Raw genomic sequence first — 18,245 nt, forward strand, 5'->3', positions numbered from 1 at the left:
GGAAACCCCGTGCAACCGAAGAGCTCTTGGTGACTGTCAGCTGGGAAGCAGGGAAGGCTGCGCGGATACACGCCCTGGTTACGAGGTCGGCAAACTGTTGAGCGATTTCGTCTCATTCCCCGCTCCGCCTTTGGGATAAGGACGTCTTTTGGCTTCGCCTTGCCATTCTTAGGTCAGTTTGGGTTGTTTTCTGTTTTTCTTTGAATGAGTTGCTTTGTAGTGCATGTCAGTGATGCGCCGAGGAGGCTGAAGTTGGCTTCTTGGTCGCGCCTCCCCCCCCACCCCACCCGGTCCACCTTAAATGAATGTAACAGCTGCAGCGTTTAAGGTGGAACAGGGACAGGCCAATTTGAATCTAACTTCAGCTTCGTGAGGCTTTTGTGTGTTTGCGTGTGGAGCATCTGTCTCAGTCAGATATCTCCAAATGAGGAGCAGTAACGTGAGGGTGGAAGTGCTCTGTGCTTTGCTTTTGTGGTCTCGCTCCTGCTCGCTGGGTGTGTTTCTGTGCGCCAGGCAGAGTAAAGTGCCAATAAGCATCACAGAGGAGACCAGTGAGAGAGAGAGATAGAGAGAGAGAGGCAGGCTCTCTCGCTGTGTCTCTCACAGCAGATAATCAGATACAGCTATAAGAGGAGATAAGTGTTTTGTCTTAGTTCAGCATGAGAGAGAGAGAGAGAGAGAGAGAGAGAGAGAGAGGGGAGGGGGATCTCACTGATCAGATCGGACTGCAGGGTGGACATTGTTCTCTGTCTTTGTCAGTGAAAAAAAGGCAGATCGCTGCAGGAAGCTTGCCTAATTTCTTCTTCTTTTTTATTTACACATTTAAAAAACGTTCAGCCTAATGTGTGTAGCATAATGTTGTGTTGATTTAGCTGCTCGAAACGCCTCTCCACTGATTTCTATGTGGTGTGACAATGAACAAGGGAATGGCTGACTGGGGACCAGCCCTTAAAAAGGTCTAGTAGTAAGAAGGCATGCAGCTCCTGCTGTGTGTAAGTGCTCCTGTAGTACCGCTGTAACGCGGGTCTGCGCTGTCCTGCAGTGGGAGATTCCTACAGGAAGCCCGGCAGTGTGCTGTAGCTGTGCGCGCTGGGCGGAAAGGGAACAAACAGTGTTGGCTGAGCCGGGTGAGATACTCGCTGGGATTTGCTCTCGGCACAGCTTCATTTCGTGCACGTTGGGCACGGTTCGCAGATTGTCTGAGTTTCCCGGATCAGCCCTGCCCTCAGGTTTGGCTCTCCTGTTGCAGCAGGTAGACCCTGCTGGGCGTGGCGCAACCACTCACATCTGCTGGGTTTCACCCCAGACACTTCATCTGCCGGGTTGAGCACGACGTGAAGCGTGTTCATCGTCTTCATCATTTGGAGGGTATTTTTTTATTTTATTTTATTTTTTTTCCTTCAAAATCGTGTAAAAAGCGAATGTCTGTTCGCTCTCCTGGTGGATGTAAAACCCCTGTTTTAAAAATGACGTAATGTGTAAATAAGTGAAGAAATCCTCTACAGGAAACACTTCGCTATCAGGTGTGGTTGAGCTGACTCTCCCACTTCTCTTAAAATGTCACGAAAGAGCACAAATGGTACTATTTAATTGTGTATCACCGATGTAGCGCAAATGTGTAAAAATTGGCAGGTCTTTTTTTAGTATTTATATATTTATTTTTTGCATTGTCAGAATTTCATAATGAATGGACCAATAGATTGGTTAGATTCTATGAAATATGCAAATGACCCCCCACACCCCCCCACCCCTACTCTCTGCCTTTTAATAACGACTGGTGGTTGGTGTGGCACACCAGATAACACCACTACCTGCCAGTGAGCTGCCACACAATGTGGGAGACTGGGGTTCGATTCCCGGTGGTCTGGGTGACTGTGCTGGGCAAGTCCTGGGGCAAGACGCCTACCGTTACGTTGGCCCACCTCTGTATTACAAATAACCTTGTAGATATAATGCTTTTGTGTGGCAGCGAAGTTATACAACTCCTCTTTCACAAGATATAATCAATACAAAACAAGCAGCTAGCCAACAGTCACACGTCTACTTTATTAGCATTGTTATGTGGATATAATGCTTTATATATTAAATGTTATATAATGATGAGGGAGGGGGGGAATGGACATTATCCTCCTGCTTCAGTTAAAAAAAAAATCTTTTTTTTGTACATAGCTTCGCAATAACAAAGTCACTATTGATCAAATATCATCATACTGTCCACCCAGTGTGTGTGTGTGTGTGTGTGTGTGTGTGTGTGTGTGTGTGTGTGTGTGTGTGTGTGTGTAAAGCTTCTGTGGCATTGACAAATGTAGTTTTATAATTAAATCTCCTTCAGGGCTTAGTCATTTGTGATTAGCAAGTGGGTGTGGCTGGGAATGGCTGGGTAGGAGTGGGTAGGAATAGAGGGTGACTGGGTAGGATGGTATAAATAGTAAGAGTGTGGATGGCTGGGTAGGGGTAGGGATGGATGGGAAGGAATAAGTAAGGGGTGGTGATGACTGGGTATAAATAGATAGGAGTGGGTAGGAATAGGGGTGGCTGGGCTCGGCTGGAAATTACTGGGTAGCGTGTGGATGGGTAATAGTGTAAGTAAGATAAGTAAGAGTGGGGATTGCTTGGTATAAATTACTATGTATGGGGATGGCTGGAAGGAATGGGCGGGTATGAAGGAGGAGGACTTGGGGTTGTTGGGGATGTCTGGGTAGGAGTAGGAAGGGCTGTGTAGTACTGAAATTGTCTAATTCTTAAGATCGCTAGAGATGAAATGGTAGAAAATGGTATCCTCTGATTGAAATATGTAATTTGGAATAAAATTATTATAATAGTCAATAATGTACCAATGATCAGATTGTATAGCGATTTAACGGCAGCTGATTCTGTTTCTTGTATAGAAACTGAGCAGTCATGAGTCAGAGTCAGCTCGTGCAGAAGGCCAAGCTGGCGGAGCAGGCCGAGCGCTACGATGACATGGCCGCCTCTATGAAGGCTGTGACAGAGCAGGGAGAGGAGTTGACGGACGAGGAGAGGAACCTGCTCTCCGTGGCCTACAAGAATGTGGTGGGCGCCCGCCGATCATCCTGGAGGGTCATCTCTAGCATCGAGCAGAAGACGGAGGACAGCGAAAAGCAGCAGATGGCTAAAGAGTACCGGGAGAAAATCGAGCTAGAGCTGCAGTCCATTTGCAAAGACGTGCTGGTGAGTTTGGATTAGTAGAGATCAGTACAGATACAGCTAGGATGATACAAACACACATGGACAAATATGCGGGTGGGGCCACATTTTAAAACTGCTGTCAAAAAATTAGTACAGTAGTTATAATTCCAAGTAGACAGTTAAACAATGAAACATGCAGTCAGTGTTTTTTATTTAAAAATAGGTAAGGTAGTTGTTTTGTTTTTTTTTGTTTTCTTGCTAATTCAAATAAACTGAGTTATGTGGAACATAAACAAAAAAATATTTTATCACATTACACCAGCATATGTATATTGGTTTTTTTCTTGGTAAGCAACTGCATTTACAAACAAATTGTTCTCCCAATCAGAGCATAGTGTTTACTCTCATCTTGTCAGTCACTTTGACTCTCCTTAACACCCCATTACTCCACCCCCATCTTCTCCACGCCACATTACTCCACCCCGTCTCTGCTTAGTTAAAAAAAAAAAAACGTGGTGGAATCCAGTAAGTGCCCTGCATCACCATGTACTTGTACTGTGGCAAAAATCTTCACAACAAGGACCCCAGTCCTTTAGTAAAGGCAGTGGTTCAGCTAGTTTAATAAATGCACTACTCCACTGTTGGAATATAACATATTGCAATAACCCCCCTGAAAAAAAAAAAAAAATATATATATATATATATATATATATATATATATATATATATATATATATATATATAATTTAATCATTATTTGACCTTTTGATAGTCAAACCTCTACTGTAGAGACAGTGCAGATGGAGTTATGAGGGAGTCAGCATGTGAGGCTGCTACTGTGCTGTTTCACTTGGCTCATGGCCTAGAGGAAGCTTAAAAAGAGCTCAGAAGTAAATGCCTCACGCATGTAACATTCCTACCATTTCCACCCTCTGCTATTTAGACTGCTTCTAAAAGTATTCAGTGTTTAATGTGGCCTGTAATAAGGTAATGGCGACGTTGGCAGGCATTGGCACGGGTGTTCTTCTCAAAGCATCTAAACAGCTTCAGTTTCGGCGTTCACTGATTACAATCCATCCTGCGCGTTGAGGTGGAGGAGGCTGTGAGAGGAGGTGAAAAACATCTCAACATGAACGCTCTCAAACCCTAACAGAGAATCGACTCAGGGAGCTGACTGCTACAGTCGGGTGCAAACATTAGGCTATCTCTGGTCAGTTGACATGTTCAAAAAGTCAGTAAAGGATCAAATGATCTACAGGAAACCAACTTTAAATATGGCCCTTTTAGCCACATTTCTGGACATATAGTGTAATTGTGTTTTTTGTAATAATTATATTTTAGGTTTTATTATTACTTGTATGAATAATTAAACAGTAAATGTGTATTAGGATGTGCAGAAGTGTCTCAGGAGATAATGTCTTGGGCATAATACCTTTAAACTGGGATGCACTGATGATTAACATTGACTAATTCTGCAGTTCTCAAAACATTAAACTGACTTCAGAATATTGGAGACGAGAGCACTCTATGACCCTTCCTCTGATATATAATGAGGGTATTCATTTCTTTCATTTTTTTTGGATCTCAAGGAAAATAGAAAATGCAAGATAAAAATAGGAAACGGGTCCTTTTATGTTCCAAAAATGTCAATTTATTTTTTACATTCATATTTTAAGCCTCTGAGATATATGATATTTGTTCTGACTAACTGTCCTGCATTGTGCCTCTTTCAAAAAGCTAAAACACCCCTGAGAGCTGCAGTATGAATGGGTGGAGCTAAACAGCAGTAGGCTGATTCGGCAGAGATACTGTATGTAAATTAGTTGGTTCTAATGACAAAATGGTGATTTTTCTAAGCAAGATGTTTTTGCTGCTCAGTTTTTATATGGAGGAAGAGAGCAAACCCTTATTTAAAAAAAAAAAAAAAAAAAAGGCATCCATTGAAACTGCCACTAATGCAAAGTCACTGAAGCTCAACAGACTTGAATAGTGGTAACTGCTAATTTTATGTCCGCTAACAGATGCCTGCACCGGTCAGCATCACACTTGGTAGTAGTGGTAAGGGGTAGAAAGCAGAGCAAGTTATGCTCTCAAGGACTTATTGCAACCTCCTGATGATGGGGCCTACGCTTGGACAGTTGCGCCACTAACATTTCAAATTTTCACTAATATTCCTTCTTATGGTGAGGAAGAAGTGGGTTACGAAATGGCCAGGACAGCCTGAGTTGTATGTTTTTGCTCCGTAATGTGTGTGGTTTTGTTTTAATTTTCTGTACAACACTGATAAAACTGTCTCTCTCTTGCATAAGCATGCAAATAAAGCCCACAAGGTCAAAAGGTCAGCCCATGCAGAAGCTCTGGCACCAGCTGTAGGCTATGAAGCTTTTTTTGTGTGATTTGTGTTGCAGAAAGATGGTGCAGACCTGCATAAGGTTTCTATATCCATATTTACTCTGCAGCAACTCTATCTGAGGGCAGGATCTGAGCTAGATAAAATAGCCCCAGCAAAAATGGTTCTTTTTTGCTAGTGCTATGGCTACAATTTTCTTTTCTGATACAGAGAGCTGTGTGTAATTGAGGCTTTTCAGTTAGGTAGGACAACATGCACAAATTACTGACCCACAAGAAGAAACACACAGATAACGTCAAACTGTGCTGGTGTGCTCTTGCAGGATAGATGTTCCAGGATCAGATCAGACTCTTCTCCCCATACCCAGACCCATACCCATATGGACCCCATACCCACCCACATGTATTCATTCATGCCTGCCTAATTCGTATTTATCCATACCCATCTGATACTTAAACCAGCTTGTAGCCATGCATTACCATTTATACCCATCCGTATCTGCCCAATAGCCACCCATACCATCCATACCTGCCCGATACTCTTCTACCCATTCATACTCCTCTATAACCATGTGCTAGCTCTAGATGGCATCCCAACCATGATATGCATTCAGAACAGCCTGTTGGCAGCTGAGTTTCAATAACTATCAAATCCTTTGTGTGTGTGTGCGTGTGCCTACAGCATCTCCTGGATAAGTTTCTGATCCGCAGCACGTCTCCAGCAGAGAGCCAGGTGTTCTACCTGAAGATGAAGGGAGACTACTACCGTTACCTGGCGGAGGTTGCTACAGGAGACGAAAAATCCAGTGAGTCTATCGTGATATTTTTTCCTCCAACTGTTTATTTAATTTAATTTTTTTCACCCCCTCACCCCAAAAGTGCTTTTTTTTTATTATTATTATTTATTTATTTAAAGTTTAGCAATGCAGCTACAAGGCTGGTGTTGCTAATAAGTAATGTAAGCCAAATAACAAGCTAATAAGCGTTGTGCTAACTGTCTGGGATTGTCCAGTAATATCTAGTAGACTGGTATCTCATGTGGTTTCTGACACTGTATGACACGCTTATCTATAAACGTGGACTAAAGTACGGAGCAGATTTGAACGCAGCAGTAGCCTGAATTTTGTACTTCAGTCCATGATTCTAGATAAATGTGTGCCATGCAGCGTTGGAGATAACACACGGTTTAAGGTGAGTGTGCAATGATATAGACAAGCAGTTAGCACAGTTGTTATTGGTGTGATGGAAGCTTCAACTACTGGACTGCTACATTAGCCTTGTAGCTCTAGTGTAAAACCTGAAGAAGCGGACTTCAGACACGTCCTGGTTGATTGACTACATTAGGAGTGCGGGGTGGAAACTGCAGGAATTCTGTTTTTGATTAACAATTCCAGGAGCTTTAAACTCCTCCAGGTCTCTCTACTCTAAAGTCTTTCACTTCAGTCTGTGCACTGATCTTGTTCTGCTCTGTTCACTGACTAATGATCCTCTAGCCGTCCTGCCTCAGCAAGCATAACATAATTATTTTATCATTGAGTAAATAGTATAGTATAAAGACACTACCTGCCTTGCATTGGCCAGTTTCATGAGTGGGTAATGACATGATTACAGTTGCCAGCGTTTTAGAAATGATTAATAATATATTTCATGAAATAGGACTTGACCGTATTATTATCGAAAAGATTACGTATTTGACCCCATGGAAAAGACAACCTACCTGAAGTTCCTGTGTTCATTCCTAGTTGCTTGGCATCTTCTCTTTCTAAAGCCATATTCTGTAATATTTTGGCAAATAAACATGATTGATTACTGACCCTCAGGTGTAGTTGATCAACCTAGCTGTATCTGACTAGGATAATTTTGCTAACATATACTGGACTTAGACTGTCCTCAGTATTATTAGGTGATACGATCTCATTAGGGTTGAATATTAATAACACTCTAAATGTAGGTATTGTGATATACACTGAGGTGGAGCTACAGTCTCTCATTAGGGTGAATATTAATAACACTCTAAATGTAGGTATTGTGATATAAACTGAGGTGGAGCTACAGTCTCTCATTAGGGTTAATATTAATAACACTCTAAATGTAGGTATTGTGATATAAACTGAGGTGGAACTACAGTCTCTCATTAGGGTTGAATATTAATAACACTCTAAATGTAGGTATTGTGATATAAACTGAGGTGGAGCTACAGTCTCTCATTAGGGTGAATATTAATAACACTCTAAATGTAGGTATTGTGATATAAACTGAGGTGGAGCTACAGTCTCTCGTTAAGGTTGAGGGACAGTTTGTTAATGTAAAGCCATTACAGTTGTCCAACCTGAATACATCAATTTTACTTTGTGCATTTTTGAGCTTGGGTAGTGAACAGTTATTGACAGAATATGTGCGCTGGCCTGTTCTTGTTCTGCTGCTGAACGAGGCAAATGTACAGGATGATTCAGCATCGAGCTGGTTGAAGCCCCGTGGGCAGGTTTAGTGTTGCGTAACATACACACACTGCCAGTGTTGCTCTCTTTATCAGTGTGTTTCCAGATGTATACTGTATGTATACACTTAACGAGCTGTTTATTAGGAACGCTATAATAATACTAGGTCGGGCCTCGTTTTGCTCTCAAGGCACCCTCAGTTTGTCCTACCATGGATTCCCCAAGATGCTGGAAACATTCCTTTGAGATCACACAATTTCTGCTGATTCTTCAGGACCACTATGTTGCCCCCATTCTACCAAATCCTGTAAGTGTTCTGTTGGATTCAGTTCAGTGACTGGGAAAGCCGCTGAAGCACACTGAACCCATTGTTATGTTCATGACACCAGTTGGAGATGACTATTGCTTTGCGACTTGGTGGATACGTGGTCAGCCACGTACATCCAAAGTGTGCCGAGAAAACATTCCCCAGACCGTTGCACCACCTCCATCAGCCTGGACTGTTGAACCAAGCTATTACTGCAATCTCAGCTTTCTGTTATTGGCTGACAGAAGTGGAACCCAGCATGGTCTTCTGCTGTTGTAGCTCATCCGCCTCAAGGTTGCACTTTTGGTTTGGCATTTTCATTCTTGGAGCACCACCGCATGTCATTTGAATAAAAACCTTGGCACACAAGATTACATTGCTCTACTGCTCAGGCCTACTGCCTGCGCTTCCTGCTGACAGATGGTGATTAGAGTACTGTACTACCTGCACCTGGAGCGGGTAGGAGTGTCACCTGTGCACACACCTGCACTCAGTGCCCTGGATCTGCAGCTGCAGCAGACGCATGTCGGGGCAGAAATCCACCTCTGTTGAAGCTGTGTTAAGCAAGGTTCCTCTGTCATGTACAGCTACCCTGTTACACATGGATACCCACCCCCCCTACACACACACACATTAACGCACTCACATTAACACACTCACGCTGACGTGTGTCATAGTTTCCTGCTAGCTGAGTCAGAGTGCTGTAACAGGCCTTAGCTTGTGCTCCCACACCCATGAGCGAATGAATGAAAGGGAAAGTGGCACTTTAGTTTCTTCAGAATTCGAACAGAGAGCCACTGCTGCTTCTCTTCTATGTACAGCCACAAACCACTTATTAATGAGTAATGTTTATAAATATTAGGTGTTTACATGAATAACGGAAACTAGAGTTACATATGGAACTATTCTAGTCCAGGCGCCCGCATTCTAAACACCTTCAGTGAAGACTTTCAGTCACTGTCACCACTGTTTCTGCTTTTAAAAGAGAGCAGTTTTTAACTAAAGCCTTTAGTTGGCTAGTGGCATGTTTATTTTAGGATTTCTGTGCATCATGACATAATGCACTTATGGTGCATATCATGCATAGGTTGCATTGAACATATTAAGGGTCCTACATAAATATTATTATTATTATTATTAATATTATTAGCAGTAGTATTTAGTGGCATGTTGCTTTAATGGTATAAAGAGCAGTTGAAGTAGCAATTAACAGTTGCCGAAGGTAAGAGCTATGTATGGCCTCCTGTAACAGGGCCGTGTCATGGAGGAATCAAGTGCCACCATGTAAACATCCTTCCGTGTCACGTGGTCCTGGCGAGAAGCACGGGGGGGGGGGGAGGGGGGTAGTTCCCCATTTTTGCAGAGCATAGAATGCGTTCCACTCTTCAGTAATCACAACGAACGTCTGGCGTGTTGTAAGCCTAAATTAGCATTTACAAATGTGCTGATTTTCTAAAGCCCACATTCTATGTTTTGTATTGCTTGTGACTTTGTGTTTCAAAACTGGTCATAAATAATATTTGCCGTTTTCCAACCTCTCTTAGAATGGGCTGTTTCTGAGACACAGTACTGAGCAAAGGTTTTAGGCATCTAAGCACATTATTTAAAACCATTTCTCTTGGCGAGAAGCATGTTTTTGCTTGTAAATTACACTAGAACAGATGCACAGAGTAGCTGATTGTATTTATTCTATTTATTCTAAAATTAGTGTTTTGTACTTGCTGCCTAGATAAGGAGCTTTTTTGTTGTTGTTGTTGTCAATTTTTCATAGGTGCTTAAAACTTTTGAACAGTACTGTATGTAAATGAGCTTGCAAGGATGTGGTGAAACTTGACATGTTCACATGGGTCTCTGAGGACCAAGCTCTGGTAGCTAACCTCTAACATTTGCCTGGTTAAATTGGTTCTTTTCATGCATGGGAAATGTTTTGTAGATGGTTTTATATAGCACCAAAAAGGGTCATACTATTGTTAATAGTCAAAGAACCTTTTTCCAGTACTATATAGAACCCTCTTATTACTGGGCAATCTGATGATGTTTGGTCCTTTTTTTATGGTTATAAAATATTAGGTCACAATATGCTTCTCTGAGCATATCATAAACATTATCAGCACTTAAATACTGCCTACATGAGAGTTAAATCGTTGAAGTCTGTCTAAGACCCCATCTGGTTATCTGTGAAAACATAATACTTCGGTAAGCATTTATTTCTCTGCATTCAGCAGCGTTTCTGAACATTTCTCTGTACACGCAAGAACTCTTAAACACCTGCATGATCTTGCTCTAATCGTGTTCTACAGTCGCTCCTATGATTTTACACTGGCAGGTTCAACAGAGCTCATTTTGTCCTGCCATCCCATTTCACTCTGATAGGCTGCACCCAGATGGCTAGAGTTGAACACTGGCATTGGTTTAAATGATAGACTGTGAACATGTTTAATACTGTATAGGGTTTCAATATTGTAGCATGGGATCTAGTGTGTGTACAAGTAAATCTGTTAGAACAGACCACAGTGTAAAAGTCTATCACTGGCTGACTTCCTCCCTGCTGTGCTGCACCCACAATATGACTAAGAGTCTTATGTAAACACAGTGTTGAGTCAAGGGCTGTGCTTTCTTTGTAAGTGGTAGGTGGTACAGTGGTGTGTTGAACGGGTGCTGGATTCGGACTAAAAGTGGGGGACCCAGTTGTTTTCCACAGTGGTAAATATGGAGAAACATAGACGTAAGGACAAAATGTCTATACGCTAGGAGTGTAGCGGTACGTGTATCAAGTGATCTTTGTTTTGTATGCATTTGACAGGCCACATTGTTGGGGTACATCTGGTTTTGTTGTGGCTGCAGAATTAAGCTGTCAGGGATTATCTCTTTTACTTTGGAAATGAATGGTTTATGTCCAGCCCTACCAAAATATAAGAGAAATGAGGTTTTGTCATGATTGCTTCTACTATTAGAGAAATATCTCATGATTTAAGCCTTTTTTGTTTTCTGTTTAATATATATCTTTATATTTATATTTTTTCCCCTTAAGACATCATCTACAAATCGCAGGACGCGTACCAGGCTGCGTTTGACATCAGCAAAGACAACATGCAGCCTACCCACCCCATCCGGCTCGGCCTTGCGCTCAACTTTTCCGTCTTCTACTACGAAATCCTCAACTCTCCCGAGCAGGCCTGTGAACTCGCCAAGAAGGTGAGAGGAGTTTTAGCAGGTGTCACACAAAGCAGGTCTTCTCAGTAAATCAGTAAGACCAGTAGGAACGTCATTTACTTCCTTACCATCAACTTGAACTTGAAGAGCAGCATTGATTGAACTGGGGTAAAATATAATAAATACACAGTCCGGTGCTGTACTAATAAATGATCTAAAGCACACAATGTAGAGGTAATGGCTTTACGGCAGCATAAACTTGGGACACAGCTTAAAGTAACTATTTGTTTAAAAGTAAATAAATAACTGCTAACAAACAAACGTCAGATTTGGGCTGTCTTCTCGTCTCTGTCAAATCAAATGTGTTTTGTGTGTGCATTTACAGTCTGTCAAAATTTCATACGTTCAGCTTACTTAGAAGTCCTTTTTGTTCCACCCACCCCAGTGTTTGTTAGAAATATTAGCCTAATGTCTCCCATTGTAAATTAAAGTAGCAAGTCGGATATCGGACATATCTTGGGAAATTGACCTGATTGATCTGTTTTTTTAGTGGTCAGTCTTTTTAATTGCATTTTTCGCTGAGTTCTTTTAATAATTAATAACAGGCAAAATGACATCCAAACTATTAATTCCACCTCTACCCTAAGACTGATCTAGATGAGTGAACATAAGTGTGCCTTTCCAACACTGGAGGGACAAGGGAAAGGGCATGAAACCTGAGGGAATGACTCTGTCCATCCTTACTCAGTAACTGCTAGATGGGTAGTTGGTTTGTAGAGACAAGCAGATAATGATGCTATATATCTAACCAAAGCAGTTGCCTATGAGCTGTATCGGGTAGTATTATGTAGCACTGGCAAAGAAAATTGTCTAGAGACAGTAGCCTGAATCTAACCGTATGTGCTGTGGTCTCTGTGGTGCTCTTAGTTGTCACAGGAAAAGTTAACCAGCTAATTAGCAGTGTTGATATCTACGCTTGCCTTTTTCTGTTGAGTTTTTTTCCATTTATGAAAATTAAAGCCATTCTAGCCTACGCAGAGTGTGTGCCTTTTGGGGGGGGGCACTAAAGGTAGCATTTGTTTAGCCTTTTGATAATTAGCTTCAGCTAATATCCACCAAAACCTCCCCACTTTTAAAATGTTTCATCAGATGGCCTTAGCTAACCAATTTTTATTATTGTCCTGCCTTCGTGGCTGTGAGTCATGGGATTCCCTGGTCCTGAATCTTTCCCTGCTCATAGCATTTCTACAAAAAAAAAAAAAAAAAAAAAAAAACTTTGCCCAGCCCTACTGGTAATTTGTTAACGTCTACCCGAGCTGATGTCTTTACACGGTTTCCCTGCCCATGATAACAACACAACAACCAGCAGCTGTTAATTCAAAACCTTGAAGGAGAAAGGAAGTGTGTTCAGTTGCCTGGCTAATCCTGCTTTGTGAAATTCCTCCTGGTGCTTGGTGATGCTGGTAAAGCGCCACAGGACACCACAGCTCTGTAGTGCTTGTTTTTGACTAAATGTGAATGTTGTGGTTTTGATTTTCAGGCTTTTGATGATGCTATTGCTGAACTCGACCAGTTAACCGAGGATTCGTACAAAGACAGCACGCTGATCATGCAGTTACTAAGAGACAATCTTACAGTGAGTTCATCTTTTCTTTTATTTATGTATTTATTTTCCTCTCCTCTAAGAAAACTTTCCACCTCCATGATAATTGCTGGATGCCTTTCACGTTTTGTGGAACTGCTCTGGTCATTCTTCATTCATCAATATTAAAAAACAAATGTTTTTGTGGTTTAAAAATTCTAATGATATAATTTTACATTCATATTTTAGGTAAGTGTTTTGGTTAAACAGTATTTTAACGACTGATATGACAGTCAGTTCACAGTGATCACAGTTTGTACACTTAAAGAGCATCCCACTCTAAGCACCCCCATCCTTAAGTTATTATACAAATTCCAGCACTGTATTGTTGGCTTGTTTATTGCTTTAGTTCTCATCCTAGGTTCTTGTTATTCTAAAAACATGTTTTTCTAAAGCTAAAGGCGAGGTTTCTGTGGTATTTTAACCATGTGCAACTGTCCAAGTGTCTGCCCCACAGCCAGTGATGCTGCAAAAAACAGATCTTATCGGCCACCTGACTTAACTAAAACCTATCCGGCCCAGCCCCACCCACACCAACCCACTTTTCTTTTTTTTTCTTCGTCCTCAGCTGTGGACCTCAGACAATCAGCAGGACACCGAGGATACAGAAGAGGGCCGAGAAAACTAAGGCCGGAAACTCCAGTCAGCGCTTCAACAACCAGAGAGACTCACTCTCTACTACTCCTCACCAGCCTCTGCCATCAGTGTGTGTGCATTTGTACTGGAGTGTGACTGAATGTGTGTGGGTGTGTGTTTGTGCGCGCGCGTGTGAGACTGTGTGTAATTTGGGCAGGGGTCTGTCTGGAGAACTTGAGGTTCCTTTGGCACGAAAGTAGGGCTGCACAGTACAGGTAAAACATCATCAAATAAGCACGATTCGTATTGGTACATATTACGACCCACTGCTGAACCACTAATGTGACTCGGTTAATGATTGGCCTACGTTCTTGTGACCAAAGTAATGTCACCGAAATTTCTCATCCCGATGTCTGCGATTGGTCGGGATGCTCACATTGACTAATTGATAAAGAGAGATTGGCTAGAGGGCTGCTTTGCTTATCGCAGCCTGTGATATCAGTATTGCAAAGGCCAAGATTACGATACGGTATTAAGAAGCGGCGTATTGTGCAGTCCTACACGAAAGTGAGGGAAAGGGTGATTTTTAGTCAACTGTTTTGTATGTGCATCGTATTTACGTGAAAACATCGAGGAGTCTTGTTTGATACATCTGTGGTTTACACCAAGAAGCCAACATGAACGTGTGTATGTGTGAGAGTGAGTGTGAGTGAATGAGGGCGAGACTGCTTGTTTAGGGGTGTGTTTAGACATTTGGGCTGGCATGGGCTTTAGACTGCCATCGTGTTCCTTCTTCACCAGTCATGAGAAATGAACGTTTTTTGAGGGACAGAAAATGACGTTTGTTCCGTTTTGTTTCTTCCAGTTCATTTCTCCTCATGACGTGCGTCACCTTTTCCGAGGTACAGCACGAGCGCAAACGAGGACTTTTTGCTTATACTGTAACTTTGATACGTCTTTTTCAGCCGAGCAGTAAGACTTTTACATGAGCTTGCTTATCTATCCAGTTACTGTTTAGGAGGGTTCCGTTAATTTGTACTTCTTGCGCCTTTTCTTTTCGTTTTTGTTCAGTCTAGAATGCATGTGTCTAAAGGGCAGTTAATCAGGGTAAACGGAGGTTGCTGTTTGGGCTAGCTGCAGTAGAGTCGTGTCTTTTCATACAGAACACCAAGCGTAATTGTTAATTCATACTGGGGTGGGATATGAATAAAATGTGGATTAAAAAACAAACGGCGTTCAGAGTCTCCTGTTCTCTTCACTGGACCTTCCTGACCTCAGCAGATCATAACTGTCACACATAAACCTCATATTTCAATTTTTGCTGTTTTTCAGGTTTGACAAAATGTGCGTGTGGCAGATGTTCTTTATGTAGTATCTAAATTTCATGCCATCGATGATTTGGTGAGTTCATCGTTAGAAATGTTCCAGAAAGACTTATTTAAGCAAGAATACACACAAGGTTCGTAGTATAACGTGCACCAGTCAGTGAGTGCACCAGTGCCAACATCTCAAGTTATAGCTCGAACCTCGAGTGTATTATTGCGATTATACCAAAGTGCCGTTATCACCATTAATCCTTGGATTTTAAGAAAAAAGATACAGGAAAAAACATGTAACATTTACATTTAACCATCTAACCTGGCGGAGTGTTAATAAACCGATTAACCAATGCTGCTAAAACATCCCCCAGGCTGTGCCCTTTAGTCATAACAGTTGAGGTACAGTTCATAATTTTCCAGTCATCAGGGTTCCAAGCAACGGCCAACACATTAGGCGATGCTACAGGTTATATGTGTAGATATACAGGCGCACATGTTCACAGTAGAGGTTCCCTTTAAGGAGTCAAATCTTGCTATAGGCCAACACTTCAAGACCGACCTCACCAAGAACCCCAAACATAATTCAGAGGATCTAGATACATTTAGCAGGTTTGGGGTTTGCTCTGTACGTCCGTGCATGTTTTTAGAGAAGTGTCAGAATCCACATAAACAAGTCGAGATTAAAGATTACTGAACAAGTCCAGACAGCTTGAGGAGGTGCTGATTTAGGCGTGCTGTTAGCACCATGCTAACCTAGTGGTTAGGAGATTCCATCATGTGTGTTCTCATCATTAGCCTCTTAGCCCCCGGTATGAAGGTACAGAAGCAAGCTTCAGACACTTATCAAGCCGTCGTTTTCAGATGGATCAATGGTTGCCTAATCCAGCCACAGAAAAGCTAACCTTAGACTACAGTCTGTTAGTGTCCTCTGCTTTGGTCATCACCCTTCAGTTTCATGCTGTTTAATGGGAGCAGCAACCAGGCCACAGTGTCCCAGAGGAATGATCCTGCAGTCGTTTACTGAGCATGTGTAAGGACTTCAGAGCGCTGCACCAGTTTCAGGAGCCCAGGCACCGTTCCCTCTGGACAGGGGGCTTGTGGGTCAAGTTATATTTGAGGGCACTTCAAGAACCTTCTCACACAGTCACAGATAGTCACAGCTGTATCATTGTACTATTCTGTTTATACATCATACACTCACTGTCTACTTTACCATGTGCTTCCACTCACTGCCCTCGTTATTAAAACCCTTACCTAGTGCTCTCATTCACTGGGCCACTTTATTAGAAACCCCTACATTGTACTTCCACTCATTGGCCACTTTATTAGAAACCCCTACCTTGTGCTTCCACTCACTGTCCTTGTTATTAGAAACCCCTACCTTGTGTTTTCAGGCATTGGCCACTTTATTAGAAACCCCTACATTGTGCTTCCACTCACTGGCCACTTTATTAGAAACCCCTACATTGTGCTTCCACTCACTGGCCACTTTATTAGAAATACCTACCTGTGTTTCTTCTCACTGGCCACTTTATTAGAAACCCTTAACTTGTGCTTCCACTCACTGGCCACTTTATTAGAACCTCTTACCTGTGTTTCTGCTCACTGGCCACTTTATTAAAAATACCTACCTTCTGTTTCCACTCACTGGCCACTTTATTAGAAACCCTTACCTTGTGCTTCCACTCACTGGCCACTTTATTAGAACCTCTTACCTGTGTTTCTGCTCACTGGCCACTTTATTAAAAATACCTACCTGTGCTTCCACTCACTGGCCACTTTATTAGAAACCCCTACTGTGTGCTCCACTCATAGGTCACATGGTTAGTAGAGGCAGTGTGTTCTAACACCATTTTAATATTTCTTGCTATTTTTTATTTACTTATATGTTGTAAAAAAAAAAATTCCCAGAAGGATCTGAGCTCCAGATCGTCCGTTGTATTATCTCCAAACCACCTAATGGAAAAAGAAGGGGTGGAGATGGTTGTGCAAAACGTTAGAGGTGGACCTCAGGAGAAAGCTGGGGGACACAGGGCTCTGTGCTGCGGTCAGATCACTGCACCCTGCTGCCTCTTGCGGCTGATTGCCTTCATGACATGCGCGGAGTCAGCACAGCTCTTCCAGAACGTTCCTCCTCCTCCTCCTCCTACTCCTCGTCTCCGGGCGCGGCTGCGAGCCCTCAGGCGGGGCACTGGGAGACGAGCGGACTCCAGCTAATGACACAGGAATGCTTCACATGGTTGGGGCGTGTGTGTGTGTGAGTGTGTGAGGGTGAGTGTGTGAAAGAAAGCTGTGTCTTAGTATCCTGACTGATTCACAAATGCACGAGTGAGAAACAATGCCCGGATGAGTCAGACAACAAAAGACACCCAGAAAAGACCACAGACACATGAGCAGCCGCAGCCAGGTCAACCACAGCCATACAGGAAACAGCGCTTATTCATTTCGACATATCCTAGAATTCAAAAGACTGCGTTTTTAAGGCTGGTATATGTAAATCAGCTCTGTTCTGATTGGCTGTTCTGTTCCGTGCCGCATTCAAACTCACACTTACGTGAGTGATTGACGCTGACCTGCTGTAGCCCAATAGTCGGATATACGTGTGTTTGATTTTGTGAACTCACAAAAACAGTGATATTATTTTTTTTTATATATTTATTTCTTTATAAGATTAGTTTCTATGTATGGACCGAGTTTGTAACCCACCCTCAACTCCAAATATAGATTATCAGACAAGACACTTCAAATTAGCCCCTACAAATTAGCATTAGCAAAGGAAGAGCAGGCTGAAACTTTAGATGGCCTCTCTCTCTCTCTCTCTCTCTCTCTCTCTCTCTCTCTATATATATATATATATATATATATATATATATATATATATATTATTTTATTTTTTTTATTTTTTTATTTCCCAGAAATTGAAAATTCAACAGAAATATGAAAATATTTTTTTATGAAAAAAAGCTGCCTTTAGATCCTCCTCGGAAGTTTGACGTGACATGATGTGATTTCTGTTCAGGTGGTTTTGGTTGAAAACGCCTCCATAAAAGTTTCCTCACTCGCAGTTCTGAGTTCGGGGTGGCGTTCATGTCCACTTAACTCATCAGTACAAGAGTCCTAAGCGCTCCTGAGCGCAGTGTTGTCAACCCCAGCTAGACGTCGCTATATGACGCCATCGTCTAATTTACATAAAGTTCATTTGCTTGTAGTAATGCTTTGTCTAGACCCACATTACATCAAGATTTTTTTTACGTAAATCACACAAATCAATTTTGTCCCGTGTTGTTAAATGTTAGCATATTACATTTAAT

The 18,245-nt window shown here is 42.0% G+C and overlaps 1 protein-coding gene across 1 annotated transcript; it reads left to right on the plus strand.

Annotated features, from left to right (window-relative positions):
• Positions 1 to 14,845, plus strand: ywhaz (tyrosine 3-monooxygenase/tryptophan 5-monooxygenase activation protein, zeta polypeptide). The gene is made up of 6 exons (XM_072675672.1): positions 1 to 172; positions 2,889 to 3,192; positions 6,182 to 6,305; positions 11,276 to 11,439; positions 12,938 to 13,033; positions 13,608 to 14,845. Exons 2-6 carry the CDS (start codon positions 2,902 to 2,904, stop codon positions 13,665 to 13,667), a joined length of 735 nt encoding a protein of 244 aa, XP_072531773.1. The 5' UTR covers positions 1 to 172; positions 2,889 to 2,901; the 3' UTR covers positions 13,668 to 14,845.
• Positions 14,846 to 18,245: the final 3,400 nt, after the last annotated feature.

Source organism: Salminus brasiliensis, chromosome 3, assembly GCF_030463535.1.
Source record: "Salminus brasiliensis chromosome 3, fSalBra1.hap2, whole genome shotgun sequence".
Taxonomy (NCBI): Eukaryota; Metazoa; Chordata; class Actinopteri; order Characiformes; family Bryconidae; genus Salminus; species Salminus brasiliensis.

What these genes read in the sequence shown, in the direction of transcription:
- ywhaz (XM_072675672.1), top strand. Translation starts at nt 2,902, where the DNA reads ATGAGTCAGAGTCAGCTCGTGCAGAAGGCCAAGCTGGCGGAGCAGGCC. An exon ending in CCATTTGCAAAGACGTGCTG is followed by an intron (nt 3,193 to 6,181) that starts GTGAGTTTGGAT and finishes GTGTGCCTACAG; the next exon opens with CATCTCCTGGATAAGTTTCT. An exon ending in CCTGTGAACTCGCCAAGAAG is followed by an intron (nt 11,440 to 12,937) that starts GTGAGAGGAGTT and finishes TTTGATTTTCAG; the next exon opens with GCTTTTGATGATGCTATTGC.